Genomic DNA, 16810 nt, shown 5'->3' with positions numbered 1-16810 from the left:
GCTGTGCTCTGCCAGCCTAGTCAGAGGCAGCATGCTTCTGAAAACCAGTTGCCGGAAGCCTCAGGAGGAGAGAGTGTTCTTGCACTCGGATCCTGCTTGCGGGCTTCCCCCAGGCACCTGTTTGGCCACTGTGAGAACAGGATGCTGGACTAGATGGGCCACTGGCCTGATCCAGCAGGCTCTTCTTATGTTCTTCATCATCATCATCATCATCACCATCATCATCATCATCTTCTTCTTCTAATCTGTCTGCCTGCCTGTCATTGTTATTATTATTATTGCTGCACTTACTAGGTGCTTTTTTCACAAAAAATGATGCCAAGCAACTTACAAAATAGTATAAAAATTAAAACCAGAACAAAATAAAATCCTAAAAACACATCCATACAAAAGTAGGTCTAACACATCCCACCCATTGAAAGAGGCCAAAAAAAACAGAAATCCTCCAAATTAACAGCCAAAAGCTTGGGTAAAAGGAAATATTTTGGCAAGGAGCCACCACTAAAAAAGTCTGTTCTTGTGTTGCCCCCCTCCGCACCTCCCTTGGAGGGAGCACACGGAGAAGGGCCGCATAAGACAAATACAGGGTTTGGGTAGGTTCATGAGAGGAGAGGCAGTCCTTGAGGTATAGAGGTACAAGGACTGCCTGCTCCTTTATGAACCTTCCAAACCACTAAAATAATCTTCTGAGGCCCTTCTCCAGCTATTTGTATTTGGAGTGGTCTCCTCACAAGTGTTTACCTGGTGCTATAGCTTGTGTCTTGCTAGCATTGGGTACAGAATGTTTCATTTGTCCAGTTTTCTAAAAACTTCAAACCCACATTCTCTCTAATGGCAACTCAGCTGGTGAGTGCCAACAAGACTCAGCCCAGACTGAGGAATAAGAGGGAGGAATCTGCAGGCTCAGAGAAACCTCAAGAATGGCAGGAATACAAAAATATTCCTCATAAACTGTTCCCTCCCCCACCAACAAATACAGCCCAATGAAAACTGAGCATGCTCAGTGGCCACAAACCATGGCCGGAGCAACCCTAACAATAGGGATCTAGAGTACTATTCCTAGGAGCCTCTAGGAGAGGCTACTGCCGGCTGAGCCAGCAAATGGGTGTGGGCTAAGGTGTTGAATATGGCCAAGCTGAACAGGGTTTGGAATAGGTGTATGTATGCCTCTCCTTGACCCATCCTGCCACGCCCCCAGAATGCCCCCTTTTGAGGACTAAGCCGGCATAAATTCTTCCAGTTTAAGTTCTGCTGGTGGCTGAGCTGGGGTGAGAGACTTGAGATGTTGTATCTCCAGCTCAGCTGGAGTGAGGGATTTATGCCAATGTGGCAAACTCTCTCACTCTGAGGGAACTTCTTCTCCCTCTCTCATAATACTAGAACTCGTGAACATTAAAAGAAGCTGAATGTTGGAAGATTCAGGACAGACAAAAGGAAGTACTTCTTTACTCAGCGCATAGTTAAACTATGGAATTTGCTCCCACAAGATGCAGTAATGGCCACCAGCTTGGATGGCTTTAAAAGAAGATTAGACAAATTCATGGAGGACAAGGCTATCAATGGCTACTAGCCATGATGGCTGTACTCTGCCACCCTAGTCAGAGGCAGGATGCTTCTGAAAATCAGTTGCTGGAAGCTGCAGGAGGGGAGAGTGTTCTTGCACTTGGGTCCTGCTTGCGGGCTTCCCCCAGGCACCTATTTGGCCACTGTGAGAACAGGATGCTGGACTAGATGGGCCACTGGCCTGATCCAGCAGGCTCTTCTTATGTTCTTATGTTCTTAAGAATTCCAGGAACATCAGGTCATCCCACCATACCTAAGGCCAAAGCTCTGCGCACCGCTGATTCCTGAAAATCACCCCAAAGCCCAAGCCACTGGCCACATCTGACGTTACCTGTAGCTTAACCTCGAGGAGCAACTCCTCCCTCCAAAAAGAAACACCATTGTACTCTTCCAGGAAGGTCATCCACATCCGCAAGTCCTCCTGCATAGCAGAGGAAACGCAGATGAAGTGAAAAAAGGAGCGCACACCTTTCATGGCATCGCCCAGACGGCAGAGGAAAGCTCTGCCCGGTGAAATTACCTTGGAGGCAAAACCCAAATGTTCAACCGGCTCCTGGAGCTGGAGGAGGGTAAGTTTCCTAGCTACTAGAGTATCCCTCAACTGTGAGCACAGGGCCAAGAGCTTATCACTAGGCAACGTAGAGCATTGAGAGGCGGTGTCAAGAAGAATACCCAAAAACGTAGTAGAAGTTGAGGGCCCCTCAGTCTTTTCCGGAGCCAGAGACACACCCAGCTCCTCCATAAGGCGCTCATCAAATAAGAACACTGTGAAGTGCCTGCAGTCCCAACAAACAAGAAGTCATCCAAGTAATGGGCCGTGAGGGAAGAACCGGACCTGTCTCTCACCGCCCACTCGAGGAAGGTACTAAAGCACTCAAAGGCCACACAGGAAATAGAGCATCCCATAGGCATTGCTCTATGAACATAAAAGTTCCCTCAGAACTTAAAACCCAAAAAGTCATTGTCCAACAGATGAACAGGAAGCAGGCGAAAGGCAAACTTAATGTCTCATTTTGCCAGCAGTGCCCCATACCCACCCAGCCGAACTACCCTGACTGCCTCGTCAAAAGAGGTATATTTCACCGAAGCCTCCTCCTGTGGAATGCCATCATTAACTGACCCCCCCCCCTTAGGGAAGGATAGATTATGGATGAGGTGCTTCTTGGGGACTACACCCAAAGGGTGTAACCCAGGAAGGGAAGGTCTGGAAAAGGGGCTGGAAATCCGGTCCACAGCTATTTCCTTGGCCAGTCGACCCAGTGTGCAGCAGCTGTGAAAAAGGCAACTTCCATGCTAGCGATAATTAGGAAAGGTATTGAAAATAAAACAGCCGATATCATAATGCCGTTGTATAAATCTATGGTGCGGCCGCATTTGGAATACTGTGTACAGTTCTGGTCGCCTCATCTCAAAAAGGATATTATAGAGTTGGAAAAGGTTCAGAAGAGGGCAACCAAAATGATCAAGGGGATGGAGCGATTCCCTTACGAGGAAAGGTTGCAGCATTTGGGGCTTTTAGTTTAGAGAAAAGGCGGGTCAGAGGAGACATGATAGAAGTGTATAAAATTATGCATGGCATTGAGAAAGTGGATAGAGAAAAGTTCTTCTCCCTCTCTCATAATACTAGAACTCATGGACATTCAAAGAAGCTGAATGTTGGAAGATTCAGGACAGACAAAAGGAAGTACTTCTTTACTCAGCGCATAGTTAAACTATGGAATTTGCTCCCACAAGATGCAGTAATGGCCACCAGCTTGGATGGCTTTAAAAGAAGACTAGACAAATTCATGGAGGACAGGGCTATCAATGGCTACTAGCTGTGATGGCTGTGCTCTGCCACCCTAGTCAGAGGCAGGATGCTTCTGAAAACCAGTTGCCGGAAGCCTCAGGAGGGGAGAGTGTTCTTGCACTCGGGTTGCGGGCTTCCCCCAGGCACCTGGTTGGCCACTGTGAGAACAGGATGCTGAACTAGATGGGCCACTGGCCTGATCCAGCAGGCTCTTCTTATGTTCTTATGTTCTTCAGAGCTTGGAAAAGTTACTTTTCCAAGCTCTGGTTCTTATGTTCTTAACTTGGCTGAGACCACAGCTGCCAATTTCCTCAGTGAGGCCTGGTTAGGAGAAGAAACAGACACCCTAGGTCTTGTATAAGGAATCCTAAATCCCTCGGCAAACCCTGACCATAAAAATGCCACTACTGCATGGTCGGGGTAAGAGTCCAGTACCTGCGCCAAAGGGGCCAATTTCTTTGCTCTTCCTGTGCTGATAGTGGGAGCAGTGCCATTCTCCAAAGCCCCACAAATATGCCCATTGCCAGCCACCTTTTCCTCACTCAGCCTCTCTCCACAAGCAGCCTTCCATCTCCTGCCATTCCTTGGGGGATGGGTGTATCCATAGCTAACTTCTAGGCCTCTTGATGGGCTCGCTACTTTCATGTATGCCCCACTTGACAATTTATAATCCTGTTCTAGATGTCTGTGTGTGTCCTTTCCCAATTGGAGCTGAAATTTCTCAGTAGTAAAATATTTCCCAAGAAACTTTTGGAGATTTCTCTTTTTCTCACTCTCCATCCAGAAAAAGGCCAGCTTGCAGAATTTCCTCCAAATATTGTGCACCATTTTTTTGGTGGTAGCTGTCATTCCATTCTCCTTCCTCCCTACCAGGGATGGAAAGATCTGTCAGTTTCAGTTTTCCCAGTTCATTTTTCCATTCAGTTCTACAGATTTCTGCAGCATTTGGTGATTTTTTTTAAAAAAAATCTTCATGAAAATTCTACAGCATTTTAGTGTGAATTTCTCCTAATAAACACATTTTTGTCTGCAGTTTTGACTAATGTGCACACTGTTGCAAGCAGTTTCTCCTAATACAAATAATATCTGTATGTTATTCTCACGTTCATATTCATTTTTATGCACACTTTTCTCTAACATACACATTATTGTAAACATTGTTTGGTTGGCGAACTGCATTGCACGATTAAGTGCAAATAAGTGCAAATGTTGAAGGATGGCTGAGTTTCGGTTCTCATATTGTTTCAGAAAGTGCACATTTGATAGATTTGGCTTGAAATGTGAACTGAATCAAAAGTCTCACCCATCCCTGCTCCCCACCAGCCAATGCGCCAAAACGACACGAGGTACAGGGCATTGTGGATCATGCAAAAGGATGGCCAGGCTTCCAACACAGTTGCTGCTGCTGCCACTTGCAGCAGCTCTGTCCCCCAAACTCCCAAACCATAGGAAAGCAAAGGAAAGAAGCTGTGATGCTGCCATTGCCAGAGATGAGCCCCGCCTCTGGGAAACATTTGGAGAATTTCTCTTGTCCCTGGAGAAATGCAATGAAATGGTTCCCCCTTCCGCACGTTTCTCTGCCCATGAGAAGCTGGAGGATTTTTAGAGGCCATTTGCTCACAGTGCTGTTTCAAGTTTTCCTAAACAGTGTTCTATTTGCCATCAAACGTTGGTACCATACACCAAGCAAATATTTTCTTCTCATCAACATTTTTGTTTTTTTTTGTACATTAGCTCACCCAGAACTGCAACACAAACGAGGCAGTCTTCTTGGCTTAATCTCCTGTTTCATATTTTGTGTACATTTGGGAAGAAGATTCTCTGCAGAAGCTGGCAAGAAACACCTCCTTGCTGCTGGAGCGCTTTCTCACCTAGAAGAGTGTGCTGGCTGTTCATTGCAAAGCCAGGATGGTAAGCAGAATCGTAATGTTTTTATGTGCCAGCTGTTGGAGGTCACTGATTCATAGGATCACCATAAGTCGTAATCGACTTGAAGGCATATAACAACAAAAAAATCAACTATTTGTTTTTTTGTTTGAGGGAAAGCTGGTAGTGGGAAGGCAGATTTATGTGGATCAGTGGTGGGCTACTTTTGGGGAGGAAGGGTGAGACATAAATTTAATAATAATAATAATAATAATAATAATAATAATAATAATAATAATAATAATAATAATAATACGGTTCTTAAAGTTATGTGCCTTCTTTGACATTGTGGGGAACCTTTGGCCCTCCTGATGTGGCTGAACTACGACTCCCATCTTCCCTGGCCATTGGCCATATTCCCCATCCGTGATCTATGCCATACATATCTCTTCATTCTGTGTTATTTGTCCTACAAGGGTTTGGTAATGGTTTATTTGGAACTTTGCAGAGTTCTTTAGGAAACCCAGATTTTAGAAGCAGGATTCTGCAAAATAAGTGTATTAAAAAAAGGTAATTGGCATAACCTTTCTGTGTAGACCACCACATATTCTAACTATTTCCAATGAGTCATTAAAAAAAACTCTCAGCCTCTCAGGATCTTCAATATGGCTCTGCAAAGCTTACAAATGTACCTTTAACTGCAACACCTTGTTTCCATTCCCCCTCCACTCTCTGTCTTTCTCTCTCTCTCTGACACACACGTACACGTACAATACTTTCACACTGCTAGCACTGAGACAACTCATTCATGTTTCTTTCACACACATACACATACATTGATGCTACTAACACATTCTGTCCACTTATCACTCTGTTTTGCATACAGAAACCTGTTCATGCTAGAACTGAACTCTCAGCCCCATCCATCCATAGGCCTTGATGGTTTAAAACCAGAATAATACTTCTGAGAAGTTGGAATGTTGGCAGGTATTCCAGAGCATCTCACCCATTGAACCAATAGGTCTCATTCAAATAAACTGAAACTAGAATTCTCAGAGGGAGCTTACCATCTGTGCAGTCCATTTTTATCTCAGGATTTTTTTTCTTCAGCCAAATTTGACAGGTTTCTTGGCAAAGCTGTGTATCATATGCTTAATGTAATTCTTTGTCTCTGTTCCATCCAGCTCCTCGCTATAGCTGATGGTCCAAAACTGTCTTCAACTCTGAAGACAGATCTATAGATAAACTAATATTTCTTGGGTAGCACACTGCTATGCTTTTTAATTTTTTAAAATGAAAATGATTGCAAGGCCTTAATGGATCAAAAGCTTAATACAGACTGACATCTCTTGGCTAAGAACTCCCCCCCCCCTTGTGTTTCTGTTTTTCAGAAAGATCTCCTGAGTCTGACTGTCCTCTCTTTCAGTCTGGCTTTGTGCTATGGATTCTGCTTTCGAGACTTACATAAAGTAAAGGTGAAAAATGGTAATGTTACCGTGGCTGGCTACCCATTCCTTTTGTTAGAGAGACTGCTGGTTAATAGCCCCAAATGACCCATGTAGGGTGGCCAGTTTATGGAGAACAGTCCTCTGTTTGAAGGGTTGTGAGAGGGTCATCCTCTATTTGAAGGAGTCCTCTTTTTGAAGTCTGTCCAAGTCCAGTTCAAAGTTAAAGAGCCACAAGGAGGGGAAACAGGAGAGGCCTTGAAGTTGCCCATTCACAGTGAGCACCCAGGGAGCCAATTCATTATGCATATATATAAATTGGATTTATTTATATAAAGTAGCAAATGCAAAGTTTATGCAAATCTGTGTCCTTTTTTGGGGTGTGTGATGTGCTTCCTCTTTTTTGGTGATCCATTAGTGAATACCTATAGATATCTCTTTATATAGAGAAGCCAATTGTTAGATAGTTTCCTGTTGATATAGAGATCTCCCTTGAGGGTTCTGCCTCCACTGTTGGGTTCTCCAAACACTGTTGGAGGCAGTAAACCATATTTTAAAGCACATGGATTTCCCCAAAGAACACTGATGGACATTATTGCTCTGTGAGAAACAAAAACACAGGCAGCTGTCTTATACAGAGTCAGACCACTGATCCATCTAGTTCAGTATTGCCTACACTGACTGGCAGCAGCTCTCTAGGATTTCAAGCAGGGGGCCTTTCCCAACCCTACTTGGAGACACCAGGGATTGAACCTGGGATTTTCTTCATGCAAGTAAGGTGTTCTGCCACTGAACTATGGTCCTTCCCAGGAGCTATAGTCCTTCCTGTAAATTACAATTCCCAGGATTCTTTGGGGGAAGCCATGTGCTTACATGTGCATGAAATATATTGTGTGGATATGGCCTTTGGCTTGGTTCAGATGCTCAATGGTCCTGACAGGATTGCCCGTGACAGTGTGAGGGGCCATTGCAGTTTGCACACAGTCACATCATCGTGGAAAAAAGGCTCTGTGAGCACACAAGTCATGGCATGTAAGCAGCCCTGAGACTTTTCCCACGAGGCTCCATGCTCCCTAGCAAGTGGCAAATTAAGTAGCAGGTGAAGCATTTGTACAACAGTAGTCATCTTGGATACTTTTATCCTGTGTCTGGTTTCCCTGGTTTATGCTAACATGATGAATAAAGAACTCTAGGAAGGAAGCAGGGAAAAGTTTCTTTCTTGTTTCGTTTTGAAACAAAGAAAATACACTAATCTTATTCATCTAGCAAGTGACCTTCATGTGTTCCATGAGGTTGTCTATTTCCCAGGGCAAGCCTGGGAAAGCAAAAGCTCTTATGTAGATCTCTAGTGACATAAATCTTATGTCAATTATTTCCCCATAAAACACATTTCTTACCTTAAACATCTCAGGTACCCAGGTGGACCCCAACACTGAGAGCACCTTATAAACAATAGCAAGTCAAGCAAGAGAGTATATACAAGGGATAGAAAGATCTGTCACCTGTGGTTCTCTCAGTTTCTCATTTTTCAAATCTTAAATTCAGTTCTCAACATTTCTGCAGAAATTTGCATTTTTTTTAAAAAAAAATCCTCCAGCATTTTAGTGCAAATTTCTCCTAACAAGCACATTTTTGTAGGTGGTTTTGATGAATGTAATTATTTATTATTTATTTATTAGATTTATATCCCACCCTCCCAGTAGGAGGAAGTTATTACACATTTTGGCAAGCCATTTCTTGTCACAGAATGCATTTTTGCATGGTATTTTAACTCATATATTCATTTTTATGCACAATATCCCCTAATATATGCATTTGTGTATACAGTACATTGTTTGGTTGGCAAACTGCATAGCAAAAGTTTGAAGGATGGCTGTGTTTCGGTTCTCATATTGTTTCAGAAAGTGCATATTTGATAGATTTGACTTGAAATGCAAATTGTACTGAAATTCTCCCTAATATAAATGCTATGTTTAGAATTCCCATAGCCTGATTTGATCTGGCCCTCTGGATTCCCTTCTTCATATGAGGTGTTTAGAGGGGAGCAGCTGAAAGGGAAAAAGGCTTTGTGCAAACCATGCAAGCAATTTCTGTTTCTTCCCCTGCCAACAGGTCTGAGAAAATGGCAAAATACCTTTCTGCTGAAGCAGACTTGTGTTTCTTGCAAATGTGCCAAAGGTGTCCATGCATTTTGCAATGCTTCCCCTTCCCCCACTTCACCTCCCAAACCTCTGTATACCAAAGACACAGGGGCCAGGCCAGGGGAAAAAAGTTGGCAAATGTTGTTATATTTCCTGGGTTTCACTGGCAGTTGGAGGCTTTGGCATTACTGCACAGGAAACTGATGGGATTTCTTCTGCCCCCATCCTCTAGGGGAACTGCTGCGTCCAAACGGGTGTACTGACATTTATGATGGGAGCGAGCATCCATTTGGATCTGCCTGGAATACAGCGGAGTGCATGCGATGCAAGTGCAAAAAAAAAGGAATGGAATGTTGTGCCAGGTAGGCAAAAGCCCCCAGATGGCGTCGGATCGATTAACCTCTTTGAAAGTATCGACCAAGAGCAAGAGCCTCTCTCTCCCGTGTGTAAGGCAAGGCCGGGGTGGCTGCTGCCCCTTGGGATTGGTTGGATGGAAAGCACAGAGGCCAACGGAAGGTGGAGCCAGAGCCAAAGCAGGCAGGTGAGGGCAGACTGAGGTTGGGGGGACAGTGCCCCCTTTGCTCTAATGGGCCAGCCTCCACTGGGCAAGGGAAAGAACTGCTGGAAAGAGAGCTGGTAGCCTCTGTAAGCAGGTGGCTATTTCTATCCTTATTAAGAGGCTAACATGTGCACAGCTCTGATAATAAGTATATAGATCCACGCAGTTCCTTACGTTGTAATCCTCAAAGCAAGCAATAAGCCCTGATTCCTTCAACTGCATACGACCGTAGGAAGCTTCAGTCTACTGAATCAGACCTCTTGGTGTGTCTAGCTCAATACTGCCTGCACTGGCTGGCAGTCGTGCTCCATGGTTTCAGGAAGGGGTCCAGAGAAGCCAGTGCTATATGTAGAACTCTACAACTTCTTTTAGAGCTCAAACTCTGCTCCAGAGGATATGAAGAGCGGAATAAGCTAAGGTCACATCCTCACTATACGCTTAAAGCACACTTATACCGACCGAACAGTCCTGGCCTCCCCTAAAGAATCTTGGGAACTGTAGTTTGTTAAGGGTGCTGAGAGCTGTCAAACTACAGTTCCCACAATCCTTGGGGGAAGCTTTAAATGTATGGTGCAGGTGTGACCGTAGGGCCGAGTGACTTTGCCTCACCACAGAATCATCCCCAACCAGCCAGCATTCACTGGAGAAATCTCTCCCGCGTCAGAGATTATGACTTGGAGGTCAGTGTGAACCCCAGGCTGCTCCACTTGATTAATTGATTGATGAAAATTCTTGTGCACTGCAATTTCATAAAAAAGGCTTCCATCAATTCTATCTGAAAAATAAAAACCACATAAAAGTTTAAACTTGCAGATCATCTGCTAACTGATCAGGGGACTAGAAACAAAGCCCTAGGAGGAGAGACTGAAAGAACTGGGCATGTTTAGCCTGGAGAAGAGAAGACTGAGGGGAGATATGATAGCACTCTTCAAGTACATTAAAGGTTGTCACATAGAGGAGGGCCGGGATCTCTTCTCGATCGTCCCAGAGTGCAGGACACGGAATAATGGGCTCAAGTTGCAGGAAGCCAGATTTCGACTGGACATCAGGAAAAACTTCCTAACTGTTAGAGCCATATGACAATGGAACCAATAACCTAGAGAGGTAGTGGGCTCTCCGACACTGGAGGCATTCAAGAGGCAGCTGGGCAGCCATCTGTCGGGAATGCTTTGATTTGGATTCCTGCATTGAGCAGGGGGTTGGACTTGACGGCCTTATAGGCCCCTTCCAACTCTACTATTCTATGATTCTATGATTCTACTGCAGAAAATCTTTTTCTCAATTGCCTGCATATGCTGAGCAGCATAGCAACGTTTTCAGGAAATGTCTGAAGGTTAAAATAGAAGGTGCCTGCTGAATCTTTAATGGAAGAGCATTCCACAGGACTGGGCCAATGTCACTAAAGTCTTGGTGTCAATGTCAGATCAGCCTCACCGACCTTATCAAAGGACTGCTTGGGAGCTGGGACTAGAGAGGAAGACCCAAATGCACCCCATGGAACTGGGTTCCTTCTCTTTCTTGTGCAGTCATGATTCCTCCTCTGTCTCCCTCCTCACTGGCACCTCAGTTTTGTTTTCCTTAAATTGTGCCCTTGCACTTAACATGTAAAATGCTGCATCTTTCAGTATGCATGATGGCCACAGCAGCACCAGCCCATAGAAGAGTCAATATGTAGCCACATTTTTATTTATTAATGATTAAATTTATATTCCATCCTCTCAAAAGGAGCCCAGGGCACCAAACAAATGATAAAGCACAAAAAAATACATCTTCACAACAAATATTTTTAGAAACATCTTAGAAACAAAATATCTTTTAAAAAAATCTTAAATAGTTTCCAATACAGTTGCAGATTGGAATTTATTGGGATATCGTGCAACAACAGAAGCGGATTAAACCCCCCCAAAAAGGCAGAGTTCAAACCTTCAATGTTAAATTAAAAAGAAAAGCTAAGCAGAATATAATAATAATAAAAATTTCTCTGCCCTGTCAAAAGCCATCAGGGATTGAGCCGGTCTAACCTCGCTAAGGAATGCCACAGTCACGGTGATGTCACAGAAAAACCCTCTTCAAGTTCAGCTACAGGAGGTGAGCAGGACATGGGTCACTGCGGCCAGATCCACTTTCTCCAGGTGGCCTAGCAGTTGAAGCTGGGCCCCAGGCTGTGGTCCGAAGGCACATAAGGCCAGCACCCTGCTGAATGAATGAATGCTGAAGCTAAGCAGGGTCAGGTGTGGTCAGTGCCTGGATGGGAGACCGCCTGGGAACCATATGTAAGCCGCCTTGGGTTTCTATCATGGAAAGAAAGGCGGGGTAGAAATGTAATAAATAAATAAATAACAAAAGCACTCCTGGCCACAGCAGTCACCTTGGCATCCAGGAGCAATGCTGGATCCAGGAGCACTCCCAAACTTTTTACTGTAAAACAGGGGTGGGGAACCTTGAGACTGGTGGCCAAATATGGCCCTCCATGTCTCTCTGTCTGGCCCTCAGGACTCTCTCCATGCCATGCTTTCTCCCTCCAGGCCACACCTCTAACCAGCCCTGCTCTGTTGTACTGTTTCCCAGTGCTTTTGCCTGCCTGAAAGGAACTTAATAAGAACATCAGACAGCCTGCTGGATCAGGCCAGTGGCGCATCTAGTCCAGCGTTTTGTTCTCACTGTGGCCAACCAAATGCCCCAAAGGGAAACCCACAAGCAGGATTTGTGTGCAATAGCACCTCTCCCCACCTGTGCTCCACAGCAACTGGTATTTGGAGGTATACTGCCTCCAGTAATGGAGGTAGAACATAGCTATTGTGGCTAGTAGCCTTGAAATCCTCCATGGATTTGTCTAACCCTCTTTTAAAGCCATCCCAGCTGGTGGGCATCACTGCCTCCTCTGGTAGCATGTTTCATAACTTAACTATGCACTGTGTGGCCTGGCAACCAAGAGGTCTTCTGCATCTTTAAAAGTTGTGCAGGGGGAAGGGATTATTCCACCTTGTGGTTTTTCCCATTACAGAGTTGCAAGAACACCTGCACTTAGCTGACTTCCTCTTCTCCTAAAGTTACAGGATCAGTCTCAAGCCCTGAACCTGGCAACCCTAGGAAGAAGTACTTTCTTTAGTCTGTCCTGAATCTTCCAACATTAAGTTTCATTGGATGCCCATGAGTTCTAGTGTTATGATAGAGGGAGAAAACGTCACTCTCCCCATGCCATGCATAATTTTATACACTTCTATCATATCACTTCTTACTTGCCTTTTCTCTACCCTAAAAAGCCTCCAACTCTGCAACCGATCCTCATAGGAGAGTTGCTCCATCCTCTTGTTCATCTTGGTTGCCTTTTTTGAACCTTTTCCAACTCCACTATATCTTCATTGAAGTGAGGCGACCAGAACTGTACACAGTATTCCAAATGCAGTCACACCATAGATTTGTATAATGGCATTATTATGCCAGTTTTTTAATCAATTCCTTTCCTAATGATCCCTAGCATGGAATTTACCTTTTTCACAGCTGCCGCGCACTGGGTCAACATCTTCATTGAGTTATCCACTACAACTGCAAAGTCTTGTTCCAGTTCAGACCCCATGAGAGTATATGTAAAATTAAAATTTTTTTGCCCCAACATGCGTCACTTTACATTTGCTTACAGCAAACTGCATTTGCATTTTACCACCCATTCACTCGGTTTGGAGATGTCCTTTTGGAGCTCTTCACAATCCCTTTTTGTTTTAAGAACCCTGAACAATTTAGTATCATGAGCAACTCCTAACTCTACAGGGTTTATGAACAAATTAAAAACCAGAGGTACCAATGGCGATCCTTGGAGGACCCCAATTGCTACAGCCCTCCAATGGGAGAATTGTCCATTAATTCCAGCTCTCTGCTTCCTGCTGCTTAGACAGTTCCTGATCCACAAGAGGACCTTTCCTCTTATTCCGTGTCTGCCTCTTGTTTGCCTGGATGGATGAAACCTCTGACTTTTCCATGACTGGAACATAGCCCACTGTTCAAAGATAAGTCACATCCATTGCTCCGCCTACTTTGCCTCTGGCCACACCCACCACTAGCACACTACCCCCGAAGGGAGTATAAAGGAATACAGTCCTTGACCTAAAAAGGATTCCCTACCCCTGTTGTAAGGCAGATTGAGTGTCTGTATGAAAATGTGGTTCGTAAATGATTTTTTTAATAAATAAAAAATAATTATATCAATCAGTGCTTTTTCTTTTTCTTTTTAGATATGGTGGACTTGTAGAGGCGGAAGGATGCAAAGCAGTTATTGATCCAGAAACCTGTAGTTATAAGTTCTACAAACTTGATGACCCCTCAACGCTGTGTGCCTACTAACTTCTAAAACCACCACATTTAGACTCCCTCCAACACAATAGCTTGCTGTGTTACGAGGCGGGCTGGAGAGACCCACTGTAGGCCTAATCATTTATATTTTCCTATCTAATAGTGCCTAACAGTGAAGCAAGGTGTCAGCTTCAATTTTACATTGCCTTATGCTTGCTAAATGCTAGAACAACAACAGGAACACCTGATTTCACAGCAGAATGCGAGAAAGGTAATCTCTCAGATCCAAGTGCAGCAGAAACAAGTACTTATTCCCTGTAGATGGGCATTGAGAAGATAAGCGATCTAAGGTGGGGTGGGAAACCTTTTTTTTTTTTAGCCCAAGGGCTGCATTCCCTCATGGACAACATTCCAGGGGCCACCAACCACTGGTGGGCAGGGCCAGAGGCAAAAAGTAGGTGGGGCCACAAATTTATCTTTGTACCGTAGGCTCCATTCTGGCTCCATCCTCCCATGCTCAACTCTCCATCCAAGCCAACCATTGTCACAGTTCAAGTGCACATTTGCGCTGGCAAAAGCACTTGAAGAGGCCACAGAGGAGGGACCAAGAGGGGTGTGGCCTCAGAAGGAGGCATAGAATGATAGAATAGTAGATTTGAAAGGGGTCTATAAGGCGATTGAGGCCAACCCCCTGCTCATTGCAGGAATCCTCAGTATAGCTGAGAGGAGTTCCAAGGGATGGATAGTGAGGCCTAGAGGGCCACATGTGGCCCCCAGGCTGGAGGGTCCCCACCTCTGACCTAAGGAACACTGTCATGAGTTCATGTGATGGCTGTGCTATGACTGGATACACCTATTGGGTTGTATTCAGCTAAGTTTTACTCAGAGTAGACCCATTTAAATTAATGAATCTAAGGCCACATTCACACCATACATTTATTCTGCTATTATTCCACTTGAAACAGTCCTGGCTGCCCCCAAAGAATTCTGGGAAGTGGAGCTTGTGAAGGGTGCTAAGAGCTGTTAGGAGACCTCTGTTCTCCTCCCAGAGCTCCAATTCCCAGGGTGGTTCAACAATCAATGCCTCTGCCCAGGGAACTCTGGGAGCTGCAGGTCTGTGAGGAGAAAAGGGGCCTCCTAACAGCTCTCAGCACCCTTCACAAGTGACACTTCCGAGGATTCTTTGGGGGAAGCCAGGACTGTTCCGAGTGGAATATGTTGTGAATGTGTTCTAAGTTAATTTATGTCCATTAACTTCACTGGGTCTACTTTGATTAGGACTAGCACTGAATACCACTTATTGGTTATCAAATATATAAGACTTAAAGAACATACCAGAACAAAACTTCTTAGAAACATTTTATACTAGTATGACCACAAATAAAGACGATTCGGTTCTTTTGTAGTACTTTATTCAGAACAAACTGACAGGCACATGTTAGGAAATGTAGTAGGGCACATCATATATTTAAAGCAGTATTATACCACTTTAAACAGTCCTGGCTTCCCCCCCAAAATCCTGGGAAATGTAGTTTGTGAAGGGTGCTCAGAGTTGTTAGGAGACCCCTCTTCCCCTCACAGAGCTGCATTTCTCAGACAGGTTTAATAATCAGTCCCTCTTCACAAGGAACCCTGGAAATGGTAGCTCTGTGACGGGAAGAGGTGTCTCCTAACACCACTTGTCATCCTTCACAAACTACATTTCCTAAGATTCTTTGGGGGAAGCCATGGATGTTTAAAGTGATATAATACTGCTTTAAATTTATAGTCTGGATGTGTCCTTACAGCAAAACCCTTTGCATGTTTACTTGGAAGCAAGTCTCCCTGTGGTCCCAGCAATGGAAGTGAGGTGACTTGAGGCCCCCAGAAGAGTCTTGCTGAAGCCTGGTCGGTCTCTCAGCTGTCTGTAGAGAAGAACATATTACAAAACACATTCATCTGTAGCATGCATTGGCCCCTGATGCACTCCAGTTAGTTTGCTATCTAAATCAAGCAACTTCATTTGTAATATAAGGCAGCCTCCCCAAGTCAAGTGCCCTCGAGGTGTTGCGGACTACAACTCCCATCAGCCCCAGCCAGCATGGCCGTATGATGCTGGGGCTGATGGGAGTTGTAGTACAAAACATCTGGAGGGGAAGGGTGATATAAGAGAACTTGCTCTGTGTCTGTTGTTTCCTCTGTAGCAGGAGACTGAGACACTGGTTACCTGAGCAATAATGTGGTGAGAGTAATAACTAAGAAGACCTCAACCTGGTCTTTGTTTTCAGTAGCTTCAATCATGACAGTAGTACATGGCAAACAATCTGTAGCAAAGAAAACAAAGGGATTGGATGGATGCTGTTATGTTACTTATTCCTGCAATGAACAAATAAAAGTTAACCTTCCACACATCTGTATACAGTATCTGTCAATATCCTTAAAAAAACTTAATATCATTCGACAGCTTCATCAGTACCACTATTTTCCTTATTACTTCCAAAGAGTAATCAACAGTAGATGAAACACTGTTTTTCCAATTAGCAAGAACACACATTCTAGTTACCCACAATATATTTATGGATTTTATTTCATTACAATTATATCCCACCTTTCTTCCATTATCTTGCCAAACTATGTAGATGACATGTTTCAGGACGAACAAACTATCCTAATAATCTGGAGGACAATGAATGCAATTATTCTTGCACAATGAGCCCTGGTTCTGGGACAAAACCACCAAATGTGAATGCAATCATCTGGTTAGGTCATTTCCAGCTTCTAGTTTGATCTTGTTTATTTATTAATTTCTTGTAGGTTATATGGAGCTGGGTATATGACAAAAACATTTAGAAAAAGTTGGCTTTCAATATCACACAAAATTTTAGATGAGGGTGAGAACCTCTAGATGCTGTTGGACTCCAAGTCCCATTAGTATTATACCACTTTAATCTGTCCTGGCTTCCCCCAAAAAATCCTGGGAAATGTAGTTTGTGAAGGGTAGCATGGCCAATGGACATGGATGACAGGAGTTTTAGCCCAACAACATCTGGAGGTCCACAGATTCCCTATCTCTGGTCTACACTGACTGGCAGTAGCTCTCCAGGTTTTAAGACAGGGGACATTCCAGTCCTACCTGGAGATGCTGAAGATTAGACCTGGCACCTGCTCTGCCACTAACCTA

At 44.2% G+C, this 16810-nt stretch overlaps 1 protein-coding gene across 2 annotated transcripts; it reads left to right on the top strand.

Moving 5' to 3' along the window:
* The first annotated feature begins 5024 nt into the window (after positions 1-5024).
* Positions 5025-16029, top strand: LOC133368442 (small serum protein 5-like). Of its 2 annotated transcripts, XM_061592692.1 has the most exons (5): positions 5025-5263; positions 6610-6703; positions 9037-9166; positions 11360-11451; positions 13593-13681. In XM_061592692.1, the coding sequence occupies exons 1-5, from the start codon at positions 5261-5263 to the stop codon at positions 13607-13609; spliced, it is 336 nt and encodes a 111-aa protein (XP_061448676.1). In that variant the 5' UTR covers positions 5025-5260; the 3' UTR covers positions 13610-13681. The 2 variants fall into 2 exon arrangements, with proteins under 2 accessions (XP_061448676.1, XP_061448675.1); XM_061592691.1 differs by lacking the exon at positions 11360-11451 and having other exon boundaries at positions 13593-16029.
* Positions 16030-16810: the final 781 nt, after the last annotated feature.

The sequence above is a fragment of the Rhineura floridana genome, chromosome 12 (assembly GCF_030035675.1).
Source record: "Rhineura floridana isolate rRhiFlo1 chromosome 12, rRhiFlo1.hap2, whole genome shotgun sequence".
Taxonomy (NCBI): domain Eukaryota; kingdom Metazoa; phylum Chordata; class Lepidosauria; order Squamata; family Rhineuridae; genus Rhineura; species Rhineura floridana.
This window is presented reverse-complemented; position numbering and strand designations above follow the sequence as displayed.